General features: G+C 29.9%; 1 protein-coding gene across 3 annotated transcripts in view; it reads right to left on the bottom strand.

Annotated features, from left to right (window-relative positions):
- LOC145323593 (neurexin 1-like) overlaps positions 1–17,031 on the bottom strand; it is a 101,984-nt gene that overhangs the window by 34,519 nt on the left and 50,434 nt on the right. For all 3 annotated transcript variants that reach the window (XM_080165974.1, XM_080165975.1, XM_080165976.1), the window contains exons 20-25: positions 5,808–5,927; positions 3,866–3,944; positions 2,709–2,812; positions 2,107–2,191; positions 1,646–1,736; positions 1,100–1,152 (exon numbers count right to left, since the gene is read on the bottom strand). In XM_080165974.1, coding sequence (XP_080022100.1) covers positions 1,100–1,152; positions 1,646–1,736; positions 2,107–2,191; positions 2,709–2,812; positions 3,866–3,944; positions 5,808–5,927 — 532 coding nt within the window. The remainder of the gene's footprint in view (positions 1–1,099; positions 1,153–1,645; positions 1,737–2,106; positions 2,192–2,708; positions 2,813–3,865; positions 3,945–5,807; positions 5,928–17,031) is intronic.

Genomic DNA, 17,031 nt, shown 5'->3' with positions numbered 1-17,031 from the left:
AAATATGACTGTATAGACATGGGAACTTCAGTCGTGCGAGGCTTGTGGTGCAGAACTGAGATTCTGTTCACCGGTTGCCATGCTCGGGGTACCTTTATGTGAAATGTACCTTTATGTCAAGTGTACCTTTATGTGAAATATACCTTTATGTCAAATGTACCTTTATGTCAAGTATACCTTTATATGAAATGTATCTTTATGCCAAATGTACCTTTATGCCAAATGAGTTTATGTGAAACGTTTTTATGTCAAATGTACCTTTATGTCAAATGAGTTTATGTCAAATGATACTTTATGTCAAATGTTTTATGTGAAATGAATTTATGTGAAGTGATTTTATGTCAAATATTACTGATCCATATTTAAAACAAATTTTCATTAACTAGCCGCATTGTTTGCCGATGTAAATTTTCTTCAGATCATCAGGAATGGAACATGTAAAAAGTTAAAGTTTTTCACCCCTTCTCCCTGACTTCCTATTGCACTTTCCTTGTACACCAACTCTCAATAAAATGCACCTTTTCATGCCATGACCAAAAACAGATGTCCATACAAAATGTAGAAAATATAACAGAAAACTTAGGTAAAAAGTTAGTCAAAAAATGGCAACTAATATTTTTATAAAAACATCATTACTATTATAAATCACTTATAATCCCTTGAGATCTTTTTATTTCAATTACAATCAATTATGAATATACATAGTAAAAATCCACAAACTATTTTTTTGTTATTTTGTAAACATACAAGAAATATTTGTATTTAGTAAATATTGTTCTTTTTGCTCCTTCTTTACTTGTTAACTATTAATAAATTGTAATTTAAACAATAAAAAGGTTAATTCTACATAATTTTGATAATATAGAAATATAACAATGATTAAAACATTCCCAAAGAGCAAAAAAAACACATTTTATTAGACCATCAAGAAAATACGAACAGACAGAGCCTCTAGCTTCAAGGGAATATACACAAATTTTATTAGTTTATAGCATATCAACTCCTTCAAATACCTCTTCATCAAATTTTTAGACAAACAGACATCTTTCTATTAATTTTTTTATTGATTTAACTATATTACATTTTACAAATCAGTTACCTCTATTACAATTAGGACCAGAGAAACTGGTGGCTGAACAATCACATACATAACTGAAATAAAAATAAAAAATAACCCAAATTAGTTAAAATTACAGAAATTTTAAAGCAATGATTTTTTTGATTTTTGCAAAAAATATGACGTAACAAAAAAAATTAGCCAATGAGAGGCCACTATAAATTTTACCATTGGTCAATAACGGCCTCTCATTGGCTAATTATTTTTGTTACGTTATATTTTTTGCACCAATACTCACAGCATCCTGAAGTATAATTAGAAGTCGAAACTACTTTTGGCTTAAGGAACAAAAACTACACATCTTGGAAAAATGTGGAATAAAAATTTATCTAGAGAGGGGAGATTAGACTAAAATTATACTGGTACTCAAAGATCTATAAAATGCACTAGCTTGGTTACTTGTATTAAATTATTAAAACTAGAAGTATCCAATCTTTTCAACCTTTAATTTTAGCTGATCCTTGTCCTATCCTTTTGATCCCCAAAAAATCTTTTGAAAATAAAGGATTTTAGAAACAAAGCACTTACCTATTCCAGCTCTCAGTGCAGACACCTCCATTGTTACAAGGCCGTGGAGTACACTGATATGGTATGGCGTGACAAGTTGATCGAATTGCTCCTAGGTAAAAAAAATATTTTTCTATGGGAGGACAACAGATTGTATTTGTAATGATAATAACTTAACTTGTGAGTTTTCTCCACGTATCGAAAGGGGAACAAAGAAAAGAAAAGACTAATACTAGCCTAAAATGACCCTGTAACAAAAATACTTTACAACTATGTATCATAGTACTTGACACATGTACGCAATTTAAACGGACTTTTATGTCCCTGTCTTTGTGTCATACAAAAAGTATACTTTTTTTACAATGGAGCAAAATGTTTAAATACAAAAAATCTTATTTTTGGGGTAAAAAAAATCAGGAAGTCTGAGGGAATCAGCCAGCAATAGAAAAGAATATTCGTAAAGATATAAAAAATGTACATACCTGAATTTTGTTCTTGAACAAATCTATTTAGATTGATGCTAAGATTGTTGATGTACACGTTCTTTATACAGCCAACATACCCCTCCTAAAAATTTACATAAGTTAGATTATGAAAATGTCTTTCTTTGACACAACATAACTTTTGAAATCACAATTAAAGCTTATTTTGTTTTTGTACATGATTAAGTAATAAGGTATAGCCAACAAGTGAATTAAATCTAAAATAATATTTGGGTGGCAGATAAAAAGGTCGTCAAGTTTCTAAGTGTTGCCCCCCAACTGCAGCAGAAAATCATGTATATGTTTTGTGATTTTTTTCGAATCAATTTTATTGTTGGTATAAGCTGACATGATTATAGTTTCAATATTAGAATAGCGTTATATAGCAAGTATATACATTTTTATAATGCTACAAAATGATGTTCATGTTTCTTTTTTATTGGCAATATGATTATGCAAATTAGCGGTGTCCACTCTTTCTATAATATTACATGTCAATATGAAATGAAAGTGAATACATTTTTAATGACGATTAACCATTTGACCAACTTTAATTTGGAAAGGTTTGTAGAGTAACTTTACAACTATAAATCATTACTCACCCTAAAGACAATTGATTGTATCATATGCGCGTCTCTTGCCTTTTCTTCAAATTGATCAACTCCACCCAGATAGGTAGGTCCGTCAATCCAAATTGGACTTCCATCTAAAGGAATAAAACAATTAGTAGCGCAACTACAACTTTACGTCATTCCTCCGGTCAAAACAGAGATTATAAAATTATCGAACCTTTTACAGTGCAGTGTCTATAAAAATGACACCATACTGGCCTTACATTGTTTAATTGATATATATACTGACATACCATTGATCAATTAAAATGTATACTGGCCAGCCAATGGTAATTTAGTCTGTGAATTTTCCTATTATTGGTTATTAGTATTGTATGACGTCATTTTTTTATAGGCACTATAAAGAGCTTCGAAATGATCATATTTAAAACAAACTAAGAAATCGTTTAAAAAGGCATATATGTTTATTATGAACCCCCCTTAATAACCTAACATTTTCCTAAGACAAATATTAATCTTCTCTTTTATTGGGAACGTACACAAGATCTTACTCCGTTATATACCTCCGTTATATACCTATTATTCAATGATTTTTAAATATTTTTCATAAAATTAATTAAAAGTTAGTTATAATAACCTTTTAGTGTATAAGATGAAACTATTTTTAACTTATGATAAAAGTTATAATGATAGATAGTCTAGGTTACAAGAAAACTTTTTTGATAAATAAACAAAAATAAACAATTTTCTTTCTTACTATTTAATGTTTAATAATAGCATGTAAAAATAAATTTGTACATTAACGATTTTCAATTCTCCTCATTTAAAAGTAACATAACGTTTTTCTGTCTGTGTGATCCGTTATGATTTTGACCCCTGAAAAAATCTCCTCTTCTCCCTTTTTTACTAAAAAAAAAAAAAAAAATGTATAGTTGAGGGTCGACTTCTCTCAAATGCCTCTATTAATATTGTAAATGATCAGTCGGACTCTGCAGCTTATTATATGTTTGAGGTCATATCCCAATTGAGTCCAAGCCATGCTTAACTTGTTCTAACACTTTCTTGACCTAACCATTAAATAACCGTTTTTTACAAATATTTTTTGTGTGGTCCAACAGCCAAAAGGGTTAATGAAATAGGAACAAAATAAATGTAGAACAGCTATGGAATTAAACATTTGAACTTACCATTCCCTGGGATTGTGAATATTTCTGTCTTATCTCCAACAATTATTCTTCCTTGGTGGGACATCAGTATAACTTTTATCTAAATATACAACATTATCATAGCAGTACATAAAGTACACTAGACAGTACACAATGTACATCAGTATAACTTTTATCTAAATATACAAAATTATATAGTATATTAAGTATACTAGACAGTACACAATGTACATAAGAATAAATTTGATCAAAATATACAACATGAGAACCAAAAGATAGATTTTAAGGTTTTTAGGTTTTTAATTGTTCTTTTGGTTTAAGGCTTCATAATTGTTATTAAAATACTTTTCATAAAAACTGTGTATATTGTATAATCTGTGTTTTGCTTATTATTTTTTATCCTCCTAGAGGCCGCCCCTAGCATATAGTGTGCACTAAATTCTAAGGGGTGTGAGGGGGTTGAGGTTAAAATATCCTAAATCTATTTAAGATTGATATAAAAAATTTAATAATAATCTAAACTCATCCAAAAAACAATGTGAAGCTTCTCTACAATGTAGACCATAATCGGTTCAGTAGTTGGGGAGACCATACTACTTTTTATAATAGGAAGATAATTTTTAAATGCAAAAAATTCTTAATGAATTCTTCCTAATCAATAAAAATTCATATTTTTATAAAACTTTGATACATCCTACTAAAATATTATTTTAGGCAAATTTCAAAATTTCCACCATTTCTATTGAATTAATCAACAATTTTGTGGAAAATCATCAAGAAAATGAAAATTTTTGGAAACCATAAACTAATTTCCCTTTTCTATGTAAAAGTTTAATAATTTATATAAATTTATATGAAGTTTTATATGCATAATAAATTGCATTTCCCCAAAAAATGTAATTCAATTTTTTCTCATTTTGAAACTAAAATAAGCTAAAGTATAATTTGTTTTATCAACTTTGTTATATAATTAAAAAATAAATATAAAGGGTAAATAAACATGTCAAATATTGAGAAAAGTCAAATTAGTCTCTCCCAACATAGTTTTACAGAGACAGAAAAGGTTATTTGTCTCAGAATTCCCACAAAAGTTTTTGTTTTGCCAATGTAATATCAATATATCAAAACCAAATTACAATTTAATTTATTTGACAAATAGAAAAATGTAGTAGGCATTTTATGAAAAAGACGTTTTTTGAGATAGACGAATTCTGAGATGGGCGTTTTTTGAGATAGGCGTTTTCTGAGATGGGCGTTTTTTAAGATAGGCGTTTTTGGGTATAGCCACTACTTTAATGAACAAATTTTTAAGGCATAATTTATAAAAATTCTGAACTATTGCCTCTTAATTTAAACGTCCCAAGCCAATAAAGAATAAGTCATGGGTAAGTGGGTTAAATAAAGTAATACCTTTTTTCCATGAAAAGAAACACCCTGTACTAACATATATATTATATATATATATATATTATACAATATGTAATAAGTACTAATGAGATACCTGTCTAAACTTAGATTAGAAATAGTGCAACTTTATATTAATACACATATCCACACATACAATACATAATCATAAGAAGCACAGCAATAAAGAATCAAAATTTATATTTGACAAGAAAAAGATTAATCTTAAGATTTTTATCTTATTGTAGTTTTGTAGATTTAAGATACACAAAAAAAAGTTATATTTTCCAACAGACAATAGTTATTGTACAGAAGCTGCACTTTAAAAAATGATTTGTAAATTGCAATAGATTTATCATTCAAATTTAGCTTTGGGTCAGATATACAAACAAAATTATGCTAAGAATTCCCTTTTTAAATTTGCCTTTCTCGTAATCTTAAATCTCGTTTCATAATTTTCTTTACTGCCAAAAATTGCTTAACTTTGTTTTATAAGCTGAAAAATTACCAAATTAGATCGACAATTTTAAAGAGAAATCCGGTTTTATCTAAGTTATACCTGTATCCATTCCCCACTGGCATAATTCATAGGTGGTCCATTGATCTTGACAGAGCCAGCTTGGAGTTTCAGATGAACTATCAGGGTTCCATTCATCAGTTCCATTGCAAGATACTCAACCTTAATTAAAATTGAATTTGAGAAACAATAAGTCTTTATCAGGGCTTAATTAGGCAAAGTAATAGAAAAAAAAATAAAATAAGACTATTTCAAGGCCTAGTAAATTTAGGTCTTTAAGGAAAATGATCCTATTAACCCAGAAGGTTTTTTTTGAAGACACGAAACAGTCATGTCTCTGAACAACTGTGGATGAAATTTAAATTATTTTGATGAAATTGTGAAAAATTGTATATTTTGCTTATTAGAAATTGTACATATTATGTTTGAGTTAATAACATAATTAAAAAGAGGAAAAATCAAGATGTTTTTAATAACTATCCGACACACTAAAATAGCTATAAAACGAGTCTTGTCAATCACAATAAAATAATAGTAAGGACAATGCGATGAAAGGTTGTTGTTGTTTGTAGCCATGATTTTCTGAAGTTAGGACTCAGATGCACATGGAGATTGGTTGTGAGAATCCTTTGGCCAATCTTGGTAAGCTTCGCGCACAGCTGAGTGTATTTTATGTTACATTACATGCTGACCCGCAATTCTCCTGGAAGCTATTCAATTATTACTTCACCCTGGCCTAGAGTTTTGGCAGGTGTTCCATATTAAGCCACCACAATTAATGGCACTCTCATATGAATCAGGAGCATGGACGTGAACATATTCTGACAAATTGCGACTTCATTTGTCAACCAAGTGCATAGTCTATGAGGGGACTTGTACTCGGATTTTTCCAACCACAGCGTAGTTCGCAAACCACTGTACTATGGGACACCCCAGGAATTTCATGGGTGTGAACTTGTTTAGATAAGTAAACAACTCCAGAAGCCAATAAATCAAAAATACTAACGATTTTCTTAAACGTCAAATAATATAATTTAAGGAAATTTACCATGTAAATAAATTGCAATTTGTTTTGGTTTTGAAATTGTCTTGGTTGTGAAATTTATAGCCTTAATCAGATTTATGTACATGGGTAGATGTGATAACACTCCCGCCAAGTTCAGTGATAAAAATAGCCAACCATTAAAATCGAAAGCATGTGGAGGGTTAGTGTAGGGGGAGTAGGTCCCCTTATAATTGAAAATATTTTGTTTTTAATCCCCTCAAGAAATACAACCTTTTGAGAAAAAACTCTGTGCACGTCACTGATTAAAATTACATTAGCCAGTAATTTTAATAACATGGTCTTGCTTTTGATATTTAGACATTAGCGGATCCTCTGAGTTTAATGGGTCGTTTATGTTACTTTCAATCCTTCAGTATTGGCATTTTTTTACAAAAAGACACATTTGAGTTAAACAATGTTATAACATTGCAATAAGCTGTTCTAAATTTGGCTGTTTGCTGATATTATTTCTGGGGTATAAGATTACATAACATATAGGTAGATGAACTGATATTAGTTTCCGAAAGTGTGCGTAGCTTCCGCGTCCTATCTCAATATTTGCTACTAGCTAAAAAAGCTTCAAACTTAAAAAAATTTGAAAAATTTGAAAAATTTAAGTTTTTGAATGTATAATGTATAAATCGTTTTTAAATTAAATCGCTTTTCCATTTGACCGGAGTCGCTTGAAAATAGGGTCTGCAATAATTGGGTTATCTGCTGTACACTTTAGGAAACTAGGGCTCGAATAGGAAATCCATTTCAGTTGATCTATAGGTAAGCAAATACTATTACAGTAACATTTTAAATAAAATATTTAAATGGTTGTACTTTGTACACAAAGTACGTTTACGTTGGAATTTTTAAATGAGCTACATCCTGGTAAAACAATTTATTTTTAATCTAATTATGTTTACATATTTCAATGAGTAACATCAAAGCCATTTCAATAAAATTGATTATTAGACATTAAATGCACAAAAATTAGGTACGTCATGAAAACAGACAGCGAAATAAATGAACGTTATATAATATAATCTTTAAAAAGTTACTTTTTAGATTGATTGATAGATTTCTTTTTTAGAAAGAAAAAAAAAATACCAAACCAGGAAAGTAAGGATAATTTGTATTCATTATTTCGACCAAACCATAGTTTTGATTAGGGTTGGGCCGGATACTTTTTTGGCCGGATACCGGATACCGGATATCCGGCTGATTTCAAACGCCGGATATCCAGTAACCGGCCGGATATCCAGCTAACGCCGGATATCCGGCAAATATCAGGTTATCCGGCCAAATTACCGGATATCCGGCCGGATAACCGGCCAAATTACCAGATACTAATGTAGCAAAAAAAAATTCTTCAAAAATCTTATATAAATTTACATAAAGTTAAACTTGTTCAGAAAAAATGTTCTTCTAGCTTCAATAATAAGAAAATTATAACCATTTAAAATTTTAAAAAGCAGAGATTTTTGGTGTAAAGTATAAAAAATTATAGAGCCGGATATTGAAAATGGCCGGATATCCGGCCACACCGGATATCCGGCCCAACCCTAGTTTTGATTAAATCAATTAAACTTCCCCATTGAAAAATTATACAAACACAATTTATACACGGTGTTTCAGAAAAAACTGCGTTTTCCGTTTTTCTGACACAACCAGAAGGAATACAGAAAAAACGATTATATGTCCTTATTCTCTGTAAAAAAGTACATCAAATTTATAACAGGTGTTTTTCATTATCTCTAAAAATACGGCCTCTGTGATAGGTACATAGTTTCCAAAACTGCTTTATGTAAAAAATGTTGTGCAAGAAAAATTAAAATAACTCTTCTATTATGTATAAAAAAAATCGTAGAATTTCAATATTAATTTAGAAAAAGGTATAAGAAAAGTACCTTAATGAGTTTAAAAGGTGAAATGCTTTTTAGCTCCTCACAAAAGCATTTTTAAGAAACTGCAATTTGTCATTTTTTCACATTTCTTGATTGTGATGCAATTGCAGTAAAAGAATCTTCTTTAATAACGTAGGTTATAGTAAAAAGAAAAAAACTCCTTTTTATTTGACAAAAAAATGTCTAAAGACAAAAAAGTTATTGAAGTTTGAATTTTTTTATTAAAGCATTTAATTACAAATTATGGATAAATTATGAGTTTATATCTTAACCTGTCAATCAAATTAAAGGATTATAGGAATAAATGAGCAATTTTTAAGGTCATGTTTCTTAAGTATACAAAAAGAAAAACTGAATATTTGTTTTCAGTGAGGGAATCTTAAATGAAATTTTTAGTGTAATTGGTAGAAAATTGTATTGGCCGTATTAAGATGTTGTTTTCAAGTGAATAAATTTTTGAAAACCAACCTTAAGGCACACAATTCTACCAGAAAAAAGCATCATACGCATCTTTTGAAATATTTATGCTTTAAAATGCGCCGTTATTTTCAGAGATATTAAAAAACACCTGTAACAATATCGATGCATATTTTTATAGAGAATATTGACATATAATTATTTTTTTTGTACTCCTAATGGTTGTTTCCCAAATTTGGAAAACGCAGTTTTTTCTGAAACGCCCTGTATATTTTTTGTATAATATAATATTTTTTGGTTTTATAGAGAATGTCAGGGATCTAAAGGGATAAGACAATGTCCGATAAATTGATATACATTTTCAATAATGATACACAACTTTTCCCCAACTATAGATTTCATTTAGTGGTTGAAAGGTTTGAACACTCCAAACGAAACAATCAGAATTCAATAAAAGTTCTAAAATTGTTAAACCAACGAATAAGAAAACGTTATTATAAAACTTTAGGGACTAATTTTTAGGTGGTGTTCTAAAAAAGTTTGATAGTTTAATTATTCTGTCATTGTCCTCCTAATCAAACTTGAATAATATCCATGCAGGAGAAACTAAATAAAAAAGCTACCTTATAAAAAAAACCTTTCTTCGCAAGTGTAATGTTGTTGATCTAATGATAAGAATTAGGAGGCTAAAACAAATACAACACATTCAATGGTACTCAAGATTATAAAGATAAATAAACAGACATTTATTGTCCGCTGGTTGCCTTGGACTTTTTTTTTGGTTTAAACCTATCCTACACAAGTCATAATAGAGACGTTAAAGGTTGCTTTCTAGTTAATATTTTAAATAGATGAAATGCCTTAGCCAATAAAGAGCCACAACTTACTTATATGCATAATTAGAAAGAGAATGTATAATCTGTACAATTCTTTATCCCCAGTATTTTTCCGTATTAGGTGTTGGATTAGATTGTCCTATTTCTATTACTTTGTAAATTTAGGACCTACAGCAAAGGTTGTGCAATTATGGTTGTTTTCCGTAAGTAAAAATCATTACAGTTCAAGGATATATTATAATCAATTGACACTGAGTTTACATTTTGCAGTATAGCTTCGAAACCGATTACTATCCGTTAGATAGAAACCGGTTCTCATCCACACTGAAAATTCATGTATCATATCGCATTATGTCCAGTTATCTACGAATATAAAACTGTACAGTCATAATATTAAAACCAGTTTTCTTAGTCCGTGCCTTCGGCATCTCGGGGATAACAAAACTGATTTTAATCTTATAATTGTACATTTTATATCTGCGGAAAACTGTTTATAATACGAGGCGATACATAACTATCAAACCCTGCCTTGAGGTAATAATCAGATATTAGGATTTTGGAATAGTAAATTCTCATTTTCCATTTACCCACGACTTTATCCTAGATTATTTGTATTAACACAATTATACTAATTACACCTGAAGGGGTGTTCATAAAAAAAATAAAAAATAACATTATGTTCTATATATCAACGAATCTAATATATAACATTATGTTCTATATATCAACGAATCTAATATATAACGTTATGATCTATATATCAACGAATATTATATATAACGTTATGATCTATATATCAACGAATCTAATATATAACGTTATGATCTATATATCAACGAATCTTATATATAACGTTATGATCTATATATCAACGAATCTTATATATAACGTTATGATCTATATATCAACGAATCTTATACATAATGTTATGATCTATATATCAACGAATCTTATAAATAACGTTATGATCTATATATCAACAAATCTTATATATAACGTTATGATCTATATATCAACGAATCTTATATATAACGTTATGATCTATATATCAACGAATCTTATATATAACGTTATGATCTATATATCAACAAATCTTATATATAACGTTATGATCTATATATCAACAAATCTTATATATAACGTTATGATCTATATATCAACAAATCTTATATATAACGTTATGATCTATATATCAACGAATCTTATATATAACGTTATGATCTATATATCAACGAATCTTATATATAACGTTATGATCTATATATCAACGAATCTTATTTTTGACTATTATCATGGTAGTGACCTAAAACTCTACAACATTTAATACAACAAACCCTTTGATTGCACAAACGTTGTCTGAAAGTCTTATCTGTCTTAACTTGCATATTTAGAACTATTTAACTTTGTATAATATTGTTTTTGTCAGAAAAAAAGTAACGGATTTGATAACATTACTCAAACCTTTTATTTTTAAAGTATTGGGCTTCTATAAAGATAATCTGTTATGACTGTTATCCCCTGAGGCACATTAACTCAATCCTTTCACCACACCCAACCTACATAACACAGATTCTACACAATATCTTGTTAAAAGCAAAGCTTTTCTTTTGTTAGGGTCGGTCGGTCGGTCCGTACGACCGTAATGGTCCAAACGTATATTTAAAACATTGATTTTTAACTTTTTTGACAAAAATTGGATTTTTTGAATGCTGATTACCAGAACAACATAGTACAGTGTTATAAGCGAAGCTTCTCTATGATTAAGTCCTAAAATTGTCCTGCATTTAAGCAGTTTTGCAGCAATTTTAATCATACACAATGTTCTGCTTTTTCAGTTCTGACACTCTGCAAATGTTAATATGCGTTTGTACTACCATTTAAGAGCTTCGCTTTTATGGATGTTGTCATCCTTGTTTTATTATAACTACCAGCGGTTGCACGTGTGGGGGAGGGTAAAATATCCCTAATCTATCCCACGATTTAAAAACAAACCTAAAACATTATAGGAACCTATATGAAGCTTCCCGAAAAAGGAAAACTCGAATGGTCTAGTGGTTCATGAGAATTCAAGAAAAGTTTTGACCACTCTAAGATACCATATAGTTGTGTAAACTATATGAATAATACTTCAAGACAATCTATCCAATTTTCTTTGAAATTTCAGTTAATGAGAATTAGTGAGCCGTGCAGATAGATAGACGTAGAACGGTTATTATAGAATGCTTACTATTCTTTTTTGTCTTGGTAGCAAAGAAAAGTTAACGGTATAAAGTCAACTAACCCTTTATCTGTTCTACTAGCTGAGAAAATTATGAGACGGTTTTACAGCCGGCTAGAAATCAACCTTATTCGACATTCACTCAAAGCCCCAAAAATAATGGACTTAAAAGTGTATTAAACTGTATATAAGACATTTGCGAATATATTGGTACCATTAATTTGCCTCTGAGATAAAAAAAAGTATGTTTTTTTGATATTTTTCTCTTGCAACAAATCAAATTTCAAATTTGAGTCACCAAAAATGCTAAACTAATTTTTGCTTGAGAAGAATCAATTTTTGGAGTTAGAAAGTGCTTAATACCTCATTTTAATCGCCTGGCATTGCTTTATAATATACAGGTAATGACTTGGTTGTTTATAGAACAGCTGACTAAAAAATCGAGGTTTTGTGATAAACCCACTTTTGTTGTTGCTCCATAAATGATATTTTTTTTCCCAATTTTTTTGGCTGTAAAGAAGCTTTATATATTCATATAACATCCACCTAAATTTGACTTTTGGTATTTTATTTATAACATCACCAGAGGGAATTGAATTTTGGAAAAAAATATCAATTTATATTTTACACTGCTATGCATTGTTCTTGTTCTTGTTTCTAAAAAAAATTTATATTATAAAAAAGAGAATTATTTAACGCTTCTATAGGTATGTTTATCATTTTTCTATGCTAAATATAACTATAATTACACCATTTTAAAGTTAGACATCTTAACATATTAACACAATTATTGAATCGGTCTGTATTATTAAGCTGGCAACCCTTAAAACAGCTGCATTTCATTATCCTATTATATATAGTAATTATTATATGTATAAACACACTTAATGTTTTAACTTTTTATTGATGGAATACATATGTTTCTCTATAAAAATAGATCATCAGTTCCAATTAAGATGTATAAAATAAGAGTTAAAAAAAAATATATATATGTCAATGCATTTTGAATCCTTTTAAAAGACTAAATAAGAAAGAAGTGTTAGAAAATTGTGCCACCTGTGGGGTTTTTACTGCTTATATCCTCTTGGGGTTAGGGGGGAATTAGCATCTTTATATAAAAAGGGGGAGGTGTTTAAAGAGAATTTTTAAAGAGAAAAAAATAGGTCATATTTTATCATTTGCAGTTTTACAAATTAATACATGTTATATAAAGCTTTTAAGCTTTTTTGTCTGTAGCTTAAGATTTCGGTAAAGTATAAGGCTATTTTACTAATTTCCTTACTCCTTTAATAACAGAGCTCCTAGATGTTTGGAGCGCAGCTGCTAGTAAACAAACAAAGTAAAACAATTCCTGAATAATTGATTTACAATTTTAAAAAGCAAAACATTTTTACAATTAGGATGTGTATATCCATACCATGCACAGTGCCTTCTAAGGTGCTTTGACTTTAGTGTCAGAACCTAAATTGGGACATAGTGCATTTCATTACCCTAGGTTAGGTAACTTTAATTCACTTTTCAATAAAATCTAAAATGCAGCGGTTTTTGAGAAAATTAAATTTGAAAATTTCAAGTTCAATTTTCACCCACTAGGAGTTACCGTATAATCATAACAAGAAAAGCAAAGATTATTTATTTTTAATTTTGAACAAGTTGGCTCTAATAAATTTCTTCATAAAACCACTCCTGAAGTGATGTAATTAATGGCTATTTTTATCAATTGCTTTGCTAAGGTCACAGAAATTCAGCCTTAAATACATCATATATAGGGAGGTTTTATGACTGACTTTATAAAAGCAAAGTTGTTCAAAATATTAAATAAATAATCTTTGATTTTCTTGTCATGATTATGCAGTAACTCCTAGTGGGTGAAAATTTAACTAGAAATTTTTAAATCTAATTTTCTCAAAAACCGCTGCATTTTAGATTTTTTTGAAAAGTGAAATGAAGTTACCTAACCTAGGGTAATGAAATGCACTATGTCCCAATTTAGGTTCTGACACTTAAGTCAAAGCACCTTCGAAGGCACTGTGCATGGTTAGCTCTTATTGTTAATTCAGGCATTTTAGAATTAATCTTAAATGTTGGAAGATGATTTTTGTAGCAGTAAGGTACTTAGCAACTTTATAATCATTACTTTATGTAAAGGGATGTCCCGGTGGGGGGGGGGGGGTTAGGGGGTTAAGGGTTAATAATTAATTTGGGGCAACCCCATAATTTTTAAATTTTTGATTTTTAATCTTCCCCTCTCCCCCCCCCAAAAAAAAATATAAAAAGCTTTGACGTCTTTGCCTTTTTTATATAAAGATTACCCCACAAAATAAACATGGGGATGCCCAAATTTCCCTCCCCCCTCCCCCCCAAATCAAAAAGCTTGGACGTCCTTGATTATGTAAGCTCATTTAAAACATACTGAAATCAATTTGTGTACAACAATTATCCTATTTAGTTTTTTAGTAGTGAAGCTACTCTATAATTCAAAATATTTGTCTGTCCATTGTCTGTCCATTCATCTGTATGTCTGTCCATTGGTATGTCTGTCTGTCTGAGACAGAAAGGGGAAAACAAGATTTTCTCGGCTTCTATAAAAGATAGAAGGCTTAAATTTTCATGGATTGAATATTCTCTCTCTCTATCAATACTCCATATTTTCATCAAGTTTCATTAGGATTTGCCAAAAAACTGGGGTGGGCTATATCGATTCCTACAATTCAAGTTTTCATGATTTTCTCCACTCCTATTCAAGATAGATGGTTGAAATTCAGGGATTGAATACTTTGATATTTTGCATAATTTTATCAAGTTTTATTGAGATTTACTTATTGGGGTTCTACCTCAAACATAGGAGTCTCAAAAATCGGAGTGGACAAATGCAGGAGTCCCAAACATCGGAGTGGACAAACGTAAGAATGGGACAAACGTCAGAGTGGACAAACATCAAGGTGGACAAACGTCGGAGTGGAAAACATTGGAGTGGACATTGCTTAAATAAAACCTAGGAGTGTCTACTATTTTAATAATATTACAATTTTGAAATTTTTTATACCCCTGTCTACAAAATAATGACTATGGCTGCAGCGCTCAGCCCCCTAGCCTATATCCTAACCTAACCTAACTAAGAAAAGTAACGGGACGAAGGTAGGGGGGGCTGTGTTTGTAAACAAAATTGAAAAATTGAAAAAAAAGTTTGGGACTCCTGTGTTTGTCCACTCTGACGTTTGTCCCAAAAATCCTGCGTTTGTCCACTCCAACGTTTGTCCCACTCCTGCGTTTGTTCCACTCTGACATTTGGGACTCATGCATTTGTCCCTTCAATGTTTTTCCACTCCTACATTTGGCATGGAACCGATTATTGGTTGGGATGCTAGTTTGATTCCTAGATTTGTAAGTTTTAAGGATTTTCTTTACTCCTATTAAAAAAAATTTAAAAGGCTGGGTTTATACCCCCCATAATATATTAAGGGGGGTGATTACCCCCATCCCTAAAAAAATTACCCTTTTACAAGCACCTCCCCCTGGATACTCCTGCACTCCCCCTTGTAGTTACTAGGCCAACTTTATGGTCTCTGGTTTCAGGAAGCCCATTCAATTATGAGAAGTTCACATTATAAGAGCACTCTTATAGAATCCTCTCTATTAGCATTACATGTGTAATGCATTATAGACAGACAGATAGATATTGTGAGGGATCCTACACTTTATAACACCTTGTTTTGCATGGTAAAAATTGTTCCAATAGTTCTTGATATTGATATTTTATTTAAAAATTACAATAACTTGAATATAATGATGTTTAAAAAATGCTGGAATTATAGTTATATATAGACTAGAAAAATGATTAACATACCTATAGAAGCATTAAATAATTCACTTTTTAATTATAAAAATATTTTTTAGAAACAAGAACAAGAACAATGCATAGCAGTGTAAAATATAAATTGATATTATTTTCAAAATTCCAAAACTATCCAGGGTCCTATAGGAAGCATCCATAAAACACAGAACTCAATAGGTACTGTCGAAATCTTAAGCTAAAGACAACAAAGATTACTACTTTATATAATAGGATAATGAAATGCAGCTGTTTTAAGAGTTGCCAGCTTAATAATACAGACCGATTCAATAATTGTGTTAATATGTTATGATGTCTAACTTTAAAATGGTGAATTATAGTTTTATTAAGCCTAGAAAAATGATAAACATACCTATAGAAGCGTTAAATAATTCTCTTTTTTATAATATAAATTTTTTTTAGAAACAAGAACAAGAACAATGCATAGCAGTGTAAAATATAAATTGATATTTTTTTCCAAAATTCAATTCCCTCTGGTGATGTTATAAATAAAATACCAAAAGTCAAATTTATGTGAATGTTATATGAATATATAAAGCTTCTTTACAGCCAAAAAAATTGGGAAAAAAAATATCATTTATGGAGCAACAACAAAAGTGGGTTTATCACAAAACCTCGATTTTTTAGTCAGCTGTTCTATAAACAACAAAGTCATTACCTGTATATTATAAAGCAATGCCAGGCGATTAAAATGAGGTATTAAGCACTTTCTAACTCCAAAAATTGATTCTTCTAGAGCAAAAATTAGTTTAGCATTTTTGGTGACTCAAATTTGAAATTTGATTTGTTGCAAGAGAAAAATATCAAAAAAACATACTTTTTTATCTCAGAGGCAAATTAATGGTATCAATATATTCGCAAATGTCTTATGTACAGTTTAATACACTTTTAAGTCCATTATTTTTGGGGATTTGAGTGAATGTCGAATAAGGTTGATTTCTAGCCAGCCGTTGTGTTTTATAATTGAGACACAGAGCAGTTATTATAGAATGCTAACTAATC

Source organism: Acartia tonsa, chromosome 7 (genome assembly GCF_053477335.1).
Source record: "Acartia tonsa isolate MP-2025a chromosome 7, ASM5347733v1, whole genome shotgun sequence".
In the NCBI taxonomy this organism is placed as follows: domain Eukaryota; kingdom Metazoa; phylum Arthropoda; class Copepoda; order Calanoida; family Acartiidae; genus Acartia; species Acartia tonsa.
The sequence above is the reverse complement of the archived record's forward strand: the minus strand, read 5'-3'. Positions and strand labels throughout refer to the sequence as shown.